Source organism: Camarhynchus parvulus, chromosome 8 (assembly GCF_901933205.1).
Source record: "Camarhynchus parvulus chromosome 8, STF_HiC, whole genome shotgun sequence".
Classification (NCBI taxonomy): Eukaryota; Metazoa; Chordata; class Aves; order Passeriformes; family Thraupidae; genus Camarhynchus; species Camarhynchus parvulus.
In genome coordinates this window covers 21,668,225-21,684,909 of record NC_044578.1, presented here as the reverse complement: position 1 = coordinate 21,684,909, position 16,685 = coordinate 21,668,225, and the positions used below count along the sequence as shown (strand labels likewise).

At 37.6% G+C, this 16,685-nt stretch overlaps 1 protein-coding gene across 1 annotated transcript in view; it reads left to right on the top strand.

Annotated features, from left to right (window-relative positions):
* NEK7 (NIMA related kinase 7) overlaps nt 1–16,685 on the top strand; it is a 66,908-nt gene that overhangs the window by 13,106 nt on the left and 37,117 nt on the right. The window contains exons 3-5 of the mRNA XM_030953081.1: nt 2,308–2,448; nt 12,125–12,187; nt 12,756–12,866. Coding sequence (XP_030808941.1) covers nt 2,308–2,448; nt 12,125–12,187; nt 12,756–12,866 — 315 coding nt within the window. The remainder of the gene's footprint in view (nt 1–2,307; nt 2,449–12,124; nt 12,188–12,755; nt 12,867–16,685) is intronic.

Genomic DNA, 16,685 nt, shown 5'->3' with positions numbered 1-16,685 from the left:
TTGGTTTGTTTTTGAACTGAATCTGTAAGTAATTAAAAAGAAATGATCAAGTTGATTTTTGAGTTTTATTTTAACAATCCAGATGAATTTTTGACTGGCATACAGTGCACTGGCATACAGTGATGGAGCAATACTGGGGAGGTTGCAGTGGGAGAGAACAAGGACCTCCTGTGAAGTCTTGCTCGCTGGAGAATCTGATGTGTGCTGTGTGCTGGGCTCACCAATATGTACACTGGGATATTTTGGTCAATAAGGTCTTAGTTGGCTTCTTCAGTGTTGACTTAACAGATGGGAGAAACATGCTGTCTTTTTTTTGTGCCTGTCTAGGTCAGTACTGAAGTTCATTGATATTTTATGGGGCACGAAATGCTTTTGAAAATGTAAATCTCAAAGATAATGGGAACTGAGTTCAAATAGAAAGTTTTGGAGAAAGAGTGAAGTAAAACATCTCTTGAGAGCTCTGGTTCCAGTGACAGCCACTGTCTGGTATATTTTTAGAAGTTAACTGTGAATGCCTTCTACTAACTTCTGTGGCCTTCCTGTGGATGCTTTTTTTCCATGGAAGTCTGCTGCTAAATTGTCTATCAGCTCTTTTCTGAGACTGAAACAAGTCTGAAAAGGAGTATGATGGTTTCTGTTGAAATTCTCTGCTTGTTGTATAAATGAGCTTTTAATGCCACGATTAATTAATTAGTATATTATGATGTTTGTCTTTGCTCTAGTAGGAATGTTTAAGCTTATCTTTCCTCTCTCCACATTTCTTCTCTGTGCGGGATTACAACTGAATATGTGGCTGAGATCTGAAATTTACAGGAGTCTGTTCAGACAGGAAAAAGAATAACGTTCTTGCAGTTTTAATACATTGTTTGGCCAGAAGTTTAAAAAATAAATTTGAAAAAAGGGAAGCACTCTGGTTATTTTAATGTTGTCAGATAGATATCTCTTCCATGGAAGCTATAATGTTCTGAGTCTCACTGATTTCCTTGGCAGTACAATGTAATGTGATCATTAGCCAAGTGTGTATAATCTGTTCTGTTATGGTCTCAGACCGAGGGAAATCTTTATCCTGCACAAGCCTATTCCCCACAAATTGCATTGTGGTGAGGAGAGACCCAGTGGTAGTTGGAGATGTGCAGCTATGTTGCTTCTCATGTCAGATCTCCACATCTAAATTGTGTGACAGGACAAGGGAGCAGATGAGACAAGCTGTCACTCAGCCACGCTGCCCTTTGAAGAAGGGCCATGGGGGGGAAAAGGTGCCGCAAATGGGCTGTGAAGTTTACATACACTGCCCACTGTTAAACAGATTACCTCTAATGAAGTGTCTAATGCTCAGGCCATATCAGCCTAATCCTTGGTGGCAGTTCATCCCTCAACTGCCAAAAAACACGGCCCTCTGGCCCTCTCTCGCCACTCTGGCCGCCAAGCACAGGGAGGTGCCCAGTCTTAATAAAGCAAGACAGTGTGTGATCTGACATGCAAATGTAGGTCATTGCATATGTAAATGTGTGATTACAAACCTGCATGCCAAAACACATTAGTGAGACTTTGCTCTCAGCATGCGGTTGTCACACTGCCTTAGTAGTTCACGATAATATTTGTCAAGTTGCTGTGCAGAGGCTGCAACTCCCAATTCTAATGGGAAGTAGACAATACTTCTTAAATATAGCCTATTTAGAGAGTCTGTATCTTGCAGCTCTGTGTAGAGAATTTAAAATCTTGAAGTGTAATTTCAGACATTTTCCCTAAAAGGCCTATAACTACCTCATTAAGCTGGGCCCTGCGCTTTGGGATGCACTGGAGCATTAATGCTGCACCACTTTTGTCAAAACGAGAGTTCTCATATTTTGATTTCTGGAGCAACAGAAGGATATATAAAAATATACTGCATAGCCACTGAAAGAGGGACATTAAAATACTGTCATAAAGCTGATCCTTTATTAAGTGTTTGGGTAGGGTTTTCTTTAATTTTTGGATGCTAGGAGGGCTAGGACATCGGAATCATGGCAAATTTAAGCCTGATAGGATTTCTTCTCTTCTATGTCTCAAACTCCTGATAAGGTGAAAATATTCTAAATACACTCAAGAATTTATAGTTTTCAATTCTCACTCCACAAATGGTACAGTGAATGTTTTCTTTAGAACAGCTTGTGATTAGTCAGGAACAGTTTTGGTTTTAATGCATTGTCATGGAGGAATTTTAATAGTTTAAACCATGTTCCTTCATATGTAGCTTTACACTGGTGTGATTAGTCTTACTGATTTAGTCTTAAATGCCAAATTTCTTTGCAATATCTTTGATTCTAGAAAGCCTTACGACCTGACATGGGCTACAACACCCTTGCCAATTTCCGAATAGAGAAGAAGATCGGCCGTGGGCAGTTCAGTGAAGTTTACAGAGCAACCTGCCTGCTGGATGGGGTTCCAGTGGCTCTGAAGAAGGTTCAGGTAAAGATGATTTTTGTATAAATATTAAAAGGACCGGTACAGTTAAATTTGAAAGGCATGTGGCATTCTGATGTGATTTTAATGAATTTTTAAATGTTTAGAGATAGCAGAGAATTAAGAACTTTGAAAATTCATACATGACTTTATATGGTATTCCACAAACCAGTGTTTTGAAATTGAAAGTAAAGTCCAGAGTTGCTGAAAAAGATAACACGTATAAATGAGCTGTATTTCCTAACCAAAGCTTGGAATCTAGAAATAATATGAATATTTAGTGGTGTCTGTTGTGAAAATATTTTATTCAAATCCATGCATTTTTTATTGAATAAACATCTGTAATCTTTCAGTTAAGTAGCCACACTTCAAAAGTGCATAAATCAAATAATGTCTGTATGTAATGAAAATTGTAATAGTGAAAAGGAGGGGAGTTACTGTTTCAAGAGACTGAAAACTACCTGAGACAAATACAAACCAAAACTGTGCTTGAATCTGTTGCTCAGAGTTTCCTTCAGATTTTGGGATACAGCTCAGTTCATATGATCATCTTCATGAATAATACATCTGTGTGGGACTCTACATGGTGATTAAATGCAAGAGCACTGTGGATCTAAGTGAATTGCATTGGTCAAAAATTTTTCTTGAGGAGCCTGAGTGTTTCCAAAGTTCATGGTTAAACCAGTAGTGAAACAGCAGTTGTCATAGAAGATGGAAGAGCAGCAGGCTAATTAAGTTTCTATGGCCAAGAAACATTAAGCCCAGCCCTTGTAAATTTTAACATAAGAAATGGACTAATTATTTGTTCAGATACTTTGTCTTAGCAATTAGCCATTTTTAAAATGTTTAAATCAAAAGCAGCAGTTTAAATGGGAGCAGCTTTTCAGACTGAAACATTTCCACTGTCACACAGGCATAAGACAACTTGAGCTATGCCTCTATCCAGTCTCATTTTCATTCTGTTTTTGTTTGGAGCTGCTCAGAGATGTTAGTTGTAAGACCACTACCCTCTGGAATTACCATGAAAGTTCTCTGACAACGTGTTTAATTTCGAAATTAAAACTTAAATTGGCATTTCACTTTTGATTTTGAGATAAGTTTGGTATAATACTTGAAGAAGTACTGCCATCAGATCTGAAAGGGTATTTTTACCTTTATAGACTGCAAGACAATATGTGTAATATTCTGTAGATTGCTTTCTAGAGTTTTCTGCATTTTAATAGTTCTGGTTTTGCTGAGTTAAATGCATTCACTGTAAATTTCTCTGTCATATCTTGACTTGCTGTTCTTTTTCTGTGATTGCCTGTGTGCTGCAGCAGCAGGAGACAGGGCTAGTCCTGGCAGTCATAAAAAAGGAGACTTGGTTCCCCCTTCTGGGAAAACTGCCAGATATATACTACTTCAAAAGCTGAAATATATTCTAAGAACTTTGATCAACAGTCTTAAAACATTAAGCTAATTCTTCCTTCATTTTCAGGGTGTGAGAAACCAAAAAGGTCAAATGTGACTTGAAATGCATGTCAATTAAGGTGGATGTGGAATGCCTGGGTACTTGAAGAAAGTCATAAAAGTCCAACCATGAAATTTTTATAACAGTGCTTGCATTAAGAATAGAGGCATTTTAGCATGTGTACTCCTAACAGCATTTCACAAGTCAGTATGTGTAGCTGTATTCTCACAGCAGACTTCCCAGTCTGACAGAAGATTTTTTCGATGTCTGAAGATGACATCATACTGTCCTTATGCACGTGATGCTTTCTACAGCAGAAAAGCTTTCTTACTTAATTTTTATTTAATCCTTTATTAAGTTTCTAAGAATATACCTGGTTGTTGGTAGGAAATAGTGTTAAAAATTTGTGCCTTTCCCAAATGGCTTTATTGTGACAGGGTTCCAGTTGTCTTTAAGTGTCCAACACAGGTTGTTGGTTTTCCAATAGAAGTTATTGCCTAGGGCACGTCATGAGGGGCTGTGTTCTGTGCAATGTCACTTTCCTTGTGGAGGCTGGATATGTGTAGGACACTACTGTCTGAATGGAAAGTGAGACTTGCTTAACCTGGAAGGGGAAAAAATTCCTAAACACATAACGACAGCTCAGAAGGCAGCACAGGTTGTTTGGCACAGCCATTCCAGCTTCCATAGTTGCTATCTAAAGCTTTTCTTTTTGGACAGAAGACCATCTAAATTGCTACTGTGCTCCTGTGACCTTTCCTAAGATTGCCTAGATTTACCTATATTTTTGGTAAATATAATCACAATACTTAATTTCACTATGAAATTTATTTTCATAGATGTCTTTTATTGAGAAGTAATTACTTTTCAGAGGAGCTAAAAAATGGGTCTGCTCTATGATAATGCTTCTTCCTTTTGCTTTCAGTCGTGTTTGAATTTATTGAAATTAAAATACTTTTTTTTTTTCCGATGCCTTTTAATGGAAGTTCAGCATGGACAAAACAGGAGAAATGCTTCTTTCACTTATGAGAGAGGGGCTTTATTCTCTCTGTTTTACACCTGTGCATAGATTTCACTCTCTACATTAGGACTGTGTCTCTAAATGCTCTACAGTATGTTAAGTGACATGACTGAGATGTGAACTTCTACTTTCCCACTATCTACCCATTCTCATCTCACATCTTCTCACATCTTACTATAATCTATGAGCTATAATCTATGCTCTCCTTCCTCTCCAATCTTGCAAGTCATGTCTGTGCCATCCCCTCCCCATTTCGCTTTCCTGGTTGGGTTAGGTGTGTACCTGTTTCCTTTATGTGTATTTGGTAATGGTACCCCATGTGTGTCTCTGCTGTCAAGGGCTTATGGGGCTTAGAATCCTTCAGTTATCCTCTCTTGGAGTTGCAGGATTTCAGCCTTTATTTGTTCCAAAAGGATTGCCAGTTTTGGGTTCTTATGAAGCTTTCCAACAAGAATGTTTATTTTTCGCTAATAAAATTTTATTTGGCTGAAATATGTACAATATTGATAAATGTTATATTAATGTGTATAAAATGTATGTTTGTGGAAAAAATGTGAGCAGAAGCAAGTAGCAGTAAGATGCTGTGGGAGAAAGGACAAGCAGATGGTGACAGAAACCACTCTTGCTGTATTTGTAATTGCTGCTGAGTCCAGATGACAGAAAGAAGTCATATTCTTGATTTGGTTTTTATTAGTAAAAACCAAAGAACACAGTAAGAACTGTTTCAGGTTTTTTAATAGTAACTTAACCAGCAGAATTCACAAAATGGCATATTGGGTCTTTTCTTCCTGTTGTACTCTCTGTGCTTCATCCTCCTATGTTTGATTTGTGTTTTTGTAATTAGGAAGATAATAATTAGGTTCTCTCTTTTTCCAGCATATAACTATATTTCTGAGAAGCTGTTAAAATATTACCTAAATAAAAACAGAAATAAAATCAAATCTTCACTACTGAACTTTTACAAATGTCTAAGCTATATTTTGAGTTAAAGAAACATCAGAAAAGGTCAGCCCTGAGTAAACTATGACTGTAGCAGTTAAAATTGAAAAGTTTTTAGGTAAGTTTCTTAACAGGTGCTAAGTCTCAGATCCAAACTATGGTGCAGATGGTGCCTGAGGAAGCAGCAGTGCCTCTGCTCCTGCAGCTCTGGGTAACCCCTGCAGCAGAACACCTGGGATGTGGGGCAGTGTTCTGAACAAGGACCAATCCAAGGGCAGAGTAAGCAATTAATGGTCACAAATCATCTTTAAATGGCAAAAGAGTGGTAAATATCTAAGTCAGTGACTGTAAGGCTGGATGAGTTCACTTTAGGAGCTATTTTTTAAGGAAACCCTAGCTACTCAAAATTTCAAGTATGTAAAGCTGCATATTTCAACAAAATTTCAGATTAATTGCATTTCTGCCTTACATTGTTCCATCTTTCTTTTTCTTTCATTCCAGAATTGGAGGCCCCATGTTAGAGATTCAGACAATGAATCCTTTTATCTAGGACATACATTCATTATTCATTGTGCATTGTCAGTGGATTGCTACTTCAGGCCTGAATTACAGTTAATTAATCTTAGAAAAGCACTTGTAATTTCACACTTTATGAAGCACTATTGTCTCAGCACAGCAGTGCTGTGGTGGCAAAATACTCTAATGCTTGTTGCTGTTCAGTATTGTATTTCTTAATATTTCGGTGCATTTGGGTCTTTATTTTGCTTGCTTCTCTGAAGGTTTATGTTACAGCAGTCATGCCTGTGATTTGGTTTGGAAATGCTTTTTGCTGGTTTTATTGTATACAGAATTTCAAACAGAACAGATGTGTGTTTATTATTTAAATTTATCCTTTTCAATGCTGAAAAGGAAAATCTGGAAAAGTGATGGTCTAGAGCAAGTGGAATCAGCTAGATTCCCAACTTGGCACTTCACTTCAGATGATGGATTTGGTTGGTAGCTGGTAATTGATCAGATACAGTCTGGACTTAGAAGCTGCGCCTTGATGTTCTCCATCAAGGTGATTCCATGTGGTTCTAAACCTTTTTGCTATGCTTGTAGCTTTCTGGGGATGTGTATATAAGAACTTCACTCAGGAAGTTAAACTCAAGTATTGCAGCTCCTTTGTTTAGTTTACACATCTGCATAGGAACAGTTCCCACTCTGAAGCTTATAACAGCTTAGAAAGTATTCTAAAAATACCAGTATCTCTTGACAGTACTTACAACTGACATTTCTGGAATGCTGAAAGAAAGAGCTATAATCTATGCTCACATGAAAGTACTAGAGAAGAGATTGAGTGTAGCTACCAGAGATCCCTTAGTTGCATAGCACACAGAAGTGTGACTATCAATATATCTTTGTCCTACTCTCCCTTTGTACACAGATGATTGCAGGATGAGATGAAAAACTGAGAGTGAAAAAGGTTTATTTCACTCAGTGTGCTTGCTGAGTGGGGAAAAAACTGCTAAGGGCTTTTAAAATGCTCCTTTAAATCTCTCCAGCTGTATTTGCCTAACTGTTTTAAGGAGTTTGACAGTAATTACTAGCTAAAGTAAAAAGCTTAACAGAATTAGACTTTTTGATTGCACTCTTTATGAAAACTGTTACATCATAAAAATATTTACTCTATTGTTTGCTGCTTACTAGTTTTTTTAAAACAATCACTTCATTTTTAGAAATGTTGATCTTATTATAGTCCTTGAAAATAGAAATTGGGGGGAAAGCATTAGAAGTTTAAATAAGAATAAATTACACTGTGCAGTTTGTGCTGAGTGGAATTGGTGCTGACTAGAGGAGCTTACCTCCAAACTGAATTACCCTGTGATCCTGACCTTATAAGAGGAGTCAAGAATTAGAATTATTGTTAGTTTGAATATCCTAGCAGTCTGATCTAAACACAGCAGTTTTTATTGTTAGCCAGTTACAGTGATGATAACGCTGGTTGTCTAATTACTGCTAGTTTCCAATAACCAGTGTGTGGAGCATGATCAGTGACCTGAGCTCTGCTGGAAGGAGGGTGCTTGTGATGTCTTTATGGGAGACTTTACTGGCTGATTTCAAGCCGTCAGTTTGTGTTGATCCAAAAGCTTATTGTTCAAGCAGATCCAAAAATCCAAAGTTGTTTTAGACTTTGGTTATATCTGCTGTAATTTCCTTCAGGCCGTGCAGTTGCACAGAGCCGAGCTGGATCTAAAACCGGGTTAGACAGAAGTCATTTGACTGCGATGACTTAGTTACAGTTAAGTCACTCAGCTGCAGGGCATGTGCTGCTACAGCTAAAACCAAGCTCAGAAAACGAGGGCAGTCTCAGGGAAGGCTGGACAAAAGGTTCCAAGTCCTTGGGCAGTGTGTGTCTGGGGTGGGTGAGACCTGTGGCCTGCTGATGGCCACGGGGGTACTGTCTGTACAGTGAAAGTTGTGTGTGTGAGAGAGATCTGTGTGCAGCACTCATGCTGAGCATAGGCTGACCTTTCAGCTGAGCTTGCTGAGTCATGGAGCTGAAGGTGGAATTAATCTGCCTAAAAACTATGAAGTGTCATGATGGAAGTACTGCCATACTTCCAGTCGTGATGGAAGTACTGTGCTCCCTGCACAGTGTTACACTGATGGCCAGTGTGCAGCACACCAGCTGCCCCATCCCTCCAGTGTTACACTGATGGCCAGTGTGCAGCACACCATGGGCAAAGGGCAGCCTGTCCTGCTGAGCAGCCCTGTGCAGTGCTGACAGGTGCCCTGTGCAGGGCTGACAGGCATTTGAAAGGGTGTTCTTCAAGTCCTTCATTGCCATTTCCATTTCTCAGGGTGAGACGTTCTTCAGGGTTGAGTCATCTGCTGGTGAGGAACACAGAGGTTTTTTCCTTGTGTTTACAGTAACCTCCTTGTGTGAGCTGTCATGGCTTGTTACACTGGCATCCTCTGGTCTGAACTGCAGCAGTTTGGCAAAATAAAAGATGATCTATTCAGAGAGAAAATCTCTGAAAACTTTTTGCATCTGGTGTGATTCAGAGGTTCTGCAGAGGCCATGGATTGAATGATATTTTCACCTTTTTTCAGTTGTTTATTTTTAAAATATCTTGGTGGAGGAAGTTAATGTCTGTGAAACTCAAATTCTAGATTTCTGGGAAATGCTATTTATAGTCCTTTGAGGTTAGATCTGGATCAAAATCTGAGAACCACAAGAATGCTAAACAGTAAATCTTAAGATTGTCTGTATTTGTGGTTGTATGGATCAGATAAGACTTATTTTTACTGCCTTGCTATATTTAATTTAGGTAATTTCTGAAATACTCAGTTTAGCTGAAGCTGTGACAAATTTGTAAAGATGCTTATGAAGTGCAATACAAGTAAAGGGAGTCATGTTTATAAAACTTTGGTCTTGTCCTTTGGGGAGAGCAGCTGCTTGGTCTAGTCTATTCCATGCTGTTTAATAACAAATGAGAAGTGCTGGGAATACTATCCAGAATACACAAACAAAATTTTGTCTTTCTTTCCTGTGCCTTGATTCTGCTTTTTGCAGGCCTGGGTCTAGGGTTTTATTTTTATTGTTTTGTTATTGCTGTATGAGATGTACTGATTTATGTCCCTAGCAGAGGCTTAGCTTGTAAAAAAGCTTTTCTTTGAAAACCTGTTTGTTTAGGTGTGCAGGGAGTTGTTCCTGGAATAGGTAAATTAGTGTGCCTCTTGGCATATTGGAACACACATGAGCAGGTGCAAGCTGCCCTGTTTTGTCACACAATGAAGCTCATTTGGTTTGAATCTTGAAACCGTGTTTCTGGTCATTTTCCAAATCTTAAAAGGAGATAGTTTGTGTACAGTTTTTAATCTAGAATTCTGTCCTCAGTTTTGATTAGGTTTTCCAGAGTGTTTGGAGTTGAATCTCTGTATCACTTCCAAGGAATGATCTTATCTCACCATTGTCTAGAACTCAACAAAAATAGGAGCCTCGAGATGCTCCCTTGTACCTGTTCCCTTTTTTCCCTTGCTCCCTGGTAGAGTTTCGTTGGTTGTTTTTGGGAGATGCTGTATAAAGGTTTCCGTTTTCTGGTCTCTCAGGTTAAAAGGAAAAATACTTGATTTCATGCCTTCTCAGTATTTCCTCAGTTGATGTGCTACCTGTAATATTTAGGATTTTCTAAAATGTTTTCTAGGAAAATAATTAGACTCCCTCATGACTGTACCAAACCCTAGCAGTTTAATGTGTTGTTAGAATTATTAAAGAGCAAGGCTCTTTCATTCAAAGTGCAGATCTATAACTGATACAGGCTATTTCATCTCCTTCACTGTTTCCAACTTGAACTCATAATCTCTTTTCTGTTTTCATCAGTGTTGCTTATCTTTTAATACTTGTAATTTCACATATAGTACTCTTTTCTTCTACTACATGTGAAATTGCTTTATTTCTTAGTGTTAGCATTCCTTTCTTGTGATTTAACATGTGTTTGTTGGGTCCCCCCCAGTCTCTTGCTTGAATATCTGCTTTTAACTCTCTTTGTTTCCCATCATCCTGGCGTTAGTATATAAGTAATCCTGTGGCGGCTTATTCCCTTTCTTTCTTGTTCAGTAGTTTTGTTTTCTTCTTTCTTCTCTTCTACCCCTTTTCTTACTATCTGCAAGTCTGGTATTTGATTTTTAAATTTTTTTAAAATTACTTTTTCTTTCCCCTCTTCAAAAAGTGAGTCTGGTGTCCGCTACAGGCTCTTCTTTCTGATGCTAGCTCTGAGGACAGAAGATGGGATGTGTGAAGAGGAGTAGTGGTTAGTCAAGGGCACATGTGTGCTCTGTGAGGTCTGTGCGCCATACATGAAGTTTCCAGCCCCCTCCTTTCAGTTGATTAAAGGAATGACAAACTCACTGTGCAGAGTGGTATAGAAAATGAAGGTGAGGTTCAGCAAATCATGTGCAGACTCCCTGATGTGTCTGAACTTCTCTGGGGAGAGGGAAGGAAGGTGATGTGGTGTGAGCAGTGAGGCAGTGTGTTTGAGATGACCTCTTTGCAGACTTGCAGTACTGACACTGCTGTTAAACCATATTTTGGTTTCTGGAGTTAGTGGCAAGATATTAAATAGAAGTTGTCAGCTGTTGAGCTTTTGGAACTGATACCTGTGATCTTCACAGGGCATGATACATCTTTTCTTGGTGACTATCTAGAAACATGATATGCATGAGAAGTTCTAATTGGAAAAGGTAATTTTGTAACTGTTGTGGTGAGGAATAAAACTGGGGGTGTCTGATTCTTCTGGATAGCTCAAATATAATATGCAGACCACAAAGAAGTTGGAGATTATTTTTTTGTTGTTTTGTTAAATTCAGAAAGTAATCACAAATGAGAGAGGAAGGATTCTTAGAGGAAGTAGCATTTTGGTCATTTTTAAGGGAAATAGTCAGTGTATGGAGGTGCACATTAGTGAAGTGAAAACCCAGAGGAGGTGAAAAAGGGAGTGAAAATAGACATTAAATATAGATGTGTAGAATTTGGACAAGGACTCTCATGGCAGAAAAAAGTGCTTCAAACAAATAGTGAAATTAGTGAAGAGTAATTCTAATTCTTCAGGGTAACTGGAGAATGCAAAAATGAGATACAGTGCAAAATAATTTGGAGTAGATATGAGGTGGGGGAAAAACGAAGAGCAGAAATGTCTAACTGTAAAAGCCTATAAAAATCAAGATGACAGATAAGGGCTTAGAAAAAAGGGCTCTAATAAACAAATAGCATAATCCAAGTCACTTCTTTGCTGGCTGAAGGGAAGGAAATGGGAGAGAAGGAGTTGGAGGTGACAATGAAGTTTTGATCCTGAGAGTAAAATAATATGCATTTTTTAGAATTGAAATGGAAGACTGTAGCAAGACTTAGGGGTAAAAAGGTATGCTCAGTTCTAAGGAATCGGATTGTGAAAAAGGTGTGGCAGAATGGAATAAGAGCCTGAGATCTGAAGCATTTATAAGGTGTGCTAAGTTATTGCTGTGTGTTGGAACAGATATGCAGAGGTGGCAATTAAGTCATTGGTAAGCTTGTACTTAAAATGGACTTGTTTCCTATGAGGGGGCTAAAGGAATGGCCACAGCACTCAATCAGTGCATCAGAGCATTAGAAATATTTCTTACTGTAATATTACATCTTGCCATGAAATGCATAATTCAGGTTGCTTTATGGATGCTATGAAATAATGATAATGATTACTCAATTTACTATATTTTTATCACTTAATAAAAATGTTTTATCTCTTGTGTAGATATTTGATTTGATGGATGCCAAAGCCCGTGCTGACTGCATCAAAGAAATAGATCTTCTTAAGGTAAAAGAGCTGTTTAGAAAATGTGCAACTGTCATCAAAAAATGTGGTATGTTTTTCATAGACATAATTGAGGTGTCCACTGTTTTTTGTGTAGTTTTTAAATGCCTCACTTTGAAGAATTTTGTGATCTTTGTTACTTTAGAAGTTAATATTGAAAAGTAAGTCTGATAGAATAATGAGTAATACTTCTAGTAAAAGTTTCTGCCAAAATTAAAATATTGTGTCCTTTGTACGGTAAAATCCTGACTTCAGAAATTGATTTTGCTCTTTACTTCAGAAATTGACTTCGCTGTTCCAGGTAAGTTTAGCATGCTATTGGATATATACATTGAAGCAAAAGTCTTGTAAAACTGCAGTGTCAGTCACCATGTAGATCCTAAAATGCCATCCTGTTCTTGCAGAGTATTTGTAAATGGTTCTTATCAGCATATACTTTTCTAATTTGTATCATAGTGAAATAGATTTTAGGGGTTGTTTTGTTTGCCTAAATAAGAATGTTTGTTATGTTAGTCTTAAAACATGTGATATGCTCTACACTAAAATGTGAATTACTGTTTTGCCTTTTTAGCAACTGAATCATCCGAATGTAATTAAATATTATGCCTCATTCATTGAAGACAATGAACTGAACATAGTGTTGGAATTAGCAGATGCTGGAGATCTCTCTAGAATGATAAAGGTAGGGATTACCTTTTTTAAAAAAAATAATGAGCTTGTAATGTTCAACTTTGGCTTTTCATTCTGTGTGATCATCCCTGAGTGAAATGCAGTGCAAATGTCAGGATCTGAGAAAAGCAAGGTGTTTAGTCTGATCTTTTGTTTTTTTAGTGTATGCCAATATTGATGTTATGTAAGTATTTTTAACACTTTGCTCAGAATGTAAGTGCAGATGGGGCCATAAGTAGACTGAAGTTAAATTAGCGCTGGGGAGAAGGAAAAAAGCCTGTAAGGAAAAGCACTGTCACCATTTAGAATAATCCATTTTAATGGTATTCTGGGTATTTTGGCACAATTGTGTTTTGTGTTCCAATATTCTATTCTCAATAGTAGCAGTGAAAGCAGAGAATTGTGGCCATACAGCAGAAGTGTCTTCTAGATCGTGAACTTGAACTGCTGAAAATGTATTTCATATTTCTTTGAGATCACATGAAGTGAGTTTACTGATATGTGGTTGGCATTATGGGTTAATTGTTTTTGGTTTTTTTTGTAATATTTAAATGGCTATTTAGGTAATCAGTAAAATTTATCCAAGACCCATTGTATAAAATTCCATATTCTGAAACTTCTGTGGCATTTTAACTGCCTTTTTAATGTTTCTTTGTCATTTGACAACTACCTTCTCTTGTTCCCTTTCCTTCTTCTACTGTCTCTTGGGTCTAGTATGTCCTTTTAGCATTTTTCCTTGTGTGCACACCAGCATTATTGCTGTCAACACAGCACAACACCACCATGGGCACAAACAATGCCAGTCAATTAGTGTTCACTCAGCAGCACCAGGCACAGAACACAGTTGGGCTGTTTTGCTTGGGACCTACGTGAATAGAGAATGTTAATTTCTTCATTAATGACTTTCATGCTGATTTTTTTTTGAGCTTTTGAAGAATATTCCTTTCTAAATTGATAATTGTGAGGTAGGACAGTCAAAATTTAGTTCTAAGCAGGTTGACAGTGTCTGTTAATATTTATAGCCAAATGTGATATTTTTCTTCATCTCATGAATTATTAATTCTGTGGGCTTACATTTCATAAAACATAAAGGAAGGTTTGTCTTTTCTTTTGAATGTTCAGTTTTGACACAACAGTTACTAATATGAGTACTCTGTGACAGATTGCCTTATGGCATGTCTGGTCTTATGACCCACTGAAGCTTTTTCTTTTTTCCTTTGCTTTTTTTTATTATTTAATTTTAAATCCAATGTGTGGCTTTTTCAGTGCAGTTGGCCTCATTACACCTTGTTCAAGTCGGTGGGTATTTCTTACAGGCTCGATCTTGGAGGCACTTAGTGATTGTCCTCTTAACACAGGGATCATGTTTAATGTAGCAAACTTAGATTGCTGTTTGATGTTAATGACAGCCTATCAGGCTATTATTAAATATGTATGAGGTGTCACAATGCACTGTCTTCATGCTGCTAGTGGAGGAAATGATTTGGTAGATTACTTTGACAATATGAGTTTAAATGTGGGGCTCACCAGTCTTAAAAATGTATTTTAAAAATTGCCTGGAAAATGAATGATATGTAGTAGTATAGAATCTTCCTAGAAGAGTGGCTGCCTGTCACACTATTAAGGTAAATAACTATGTTGTGTTATCAAGACAAATAAACTGCTTTGGTTTCCAGTGTTCTTGCTAGAATGTTGCTCTAAGTTGTTGGGGAATGTGGAGACACCCTCAGAACAGTGTTTGGGTACCAGGCTTGTGTGATTTGTAGAGGGGATCAAGGATGTTTCTGAAATTGTAAATGACCACAACTTGAATGACACTAAAACCAATGTTAATGTGAGGGAAAACTGCTTAATTAGTTTAGTTAGGTATTTGTTATGACATTATTGGCACATCAGAGAATACTTACAAGGCTGCCTGCCTCACAGTGCACCTTAATGAATTCTTTAGTTCTTCCCTTAATGAACGACATCCTTACTGCCCCAGCTTTCATACTGTCCCTCTTGTCACCTGCAGATAATGCTCTCTTTGTCCCCATTGAGTAGGCAACTGAGCAAAATCACTTGGTGCATTCAGATGTATTCTAATAGAATTCATAGAATCTGCTGTATGTCCAAAAAAAAGCAGCTGTGCATTGGCATTTACATATCACATAATGAAAGCAGAGGTGTTTCGTGTTCTCTCTGCTGCTGTGTTTATGTATGTACATACACAGATTTAATCCACTTTACCTTCATTATTTTTTTAATTGTCTCTGTCACAGGGGGATGTTTCAATATAGCCTCCATTCTCAAAAGCAGGAGAGTTCAAAATTGAGGATCTCTTACTGTACAGCTTTTAATGGCCTCTTGAATGTGGCATATTGGCATATCAGTAAAACTGAGAGGGAAACATCAGAGGGGGAAATGTTTGTGTTTGACTCTCAGTTGGTTTTGCTGTGCAGAGCCTCAGCACTGTGTAACCCCTCTGTGGACATAGTGAAGGAAGGAAAAACTTGATTTTTCTGCCAGTGAATTAGATTGCTGGATACTATTACCTCCAAGATATTACAAGTAAATAATTATTAGCTATTGTGCTAAGTCCCAGTTGCTCATGGTCTGTTGTTTGTCTGTGGCCTCCACTGCAGAACATGTGATAGTGCATGGCTGCCAAGGTTCAGGGTAGTTCATGAGAACTGCTGTTACCTCATAATACAACCTCCTTCTGCAATACAATAATATGTTGTAAGGCAAGTTTGAGGCTTGGTCCCTTTTCTTGTTAGTCATGGTTCTCCTCTGCCACAAACAGTGATAAAGTAAAAATTTTCTGTGGATTTTTTACTTTGTTTTCTTGTTTTTAAGCAGCAGTTGATATATTGGCTAAAGAAATTGCCACAAATAAAGAAAAGCCTGCTAATTGAATGAAGAAAATACATTATGATAATTCAGTAAAAAGAGCTAGTTCATAAAGTCTGTCCTGAAGATGTTGGAACAAGAGACTTGAATTGTTGTGCAGAATAATTAGCATAGTATTTAAGGTTAAATATAAAATTACTAGGCTTGCGAGAAGGGATGTTATTGAGGCACTAAAATCTTGGGGGTTTTTTAACTCAGCACTAAACTTCAAAGTATTTAATTTCTGCAGTTATTTTTAGATTTTAGGCTCTTCTGGCAAATAATCTTAGTGCACTGAAAAAAATTGCAAACTTTAAACTGAATATGTCATACAGATCTTAAGGAAGTTAATCATGTTTTGGAAACAAGCATAAAAGCTTTCATCTGAAAAGTTGAAAATATGTGTGCAGCCTTCTCAAGATAGATGGAAAATGAATTGTACAAAATGTCACCTAGGCACTTCAGTCACTCCTCAGACAGCAGTTTTTGTGTGTTTTTTTTCAGCTTTAAATAAAGATAAACATACTATAATTAGCTGGGTAAAATAACCAATATTTTAAAACATCAGTTTGAAATTCCTATCTCCAGTTTCTATAGATAGGACCAGTAAATTCTTTATCCTTGAATTTGTTTTTTGTAGAATAGTCCAAATGCAGGAATAGTCACTTCTTCCCAAGTTACTGATACAGATCTAAATTGTTCCTTGCAGGAGCTGGAGCTCTGTTCAGACTTGTTTGAAATCTCATGGATTCTAATTTCAATGTTTCACTAGTGGTGGATATTTTGGGCTTCACTGTATGAAACTGCATCAGGCAATTTCTCCCCTCCACATGGTCTGGAATGCAGCCCCTGCTTCCCATGCCAAAGTACATTAGCTCTGGAGTTTGAGACTGCAGCCCTCTGAGGTTGGCTATAGCTTACCTGTGTAAGGGCTAGCTGCCCTGGGAGCCTCAGAGCCCAT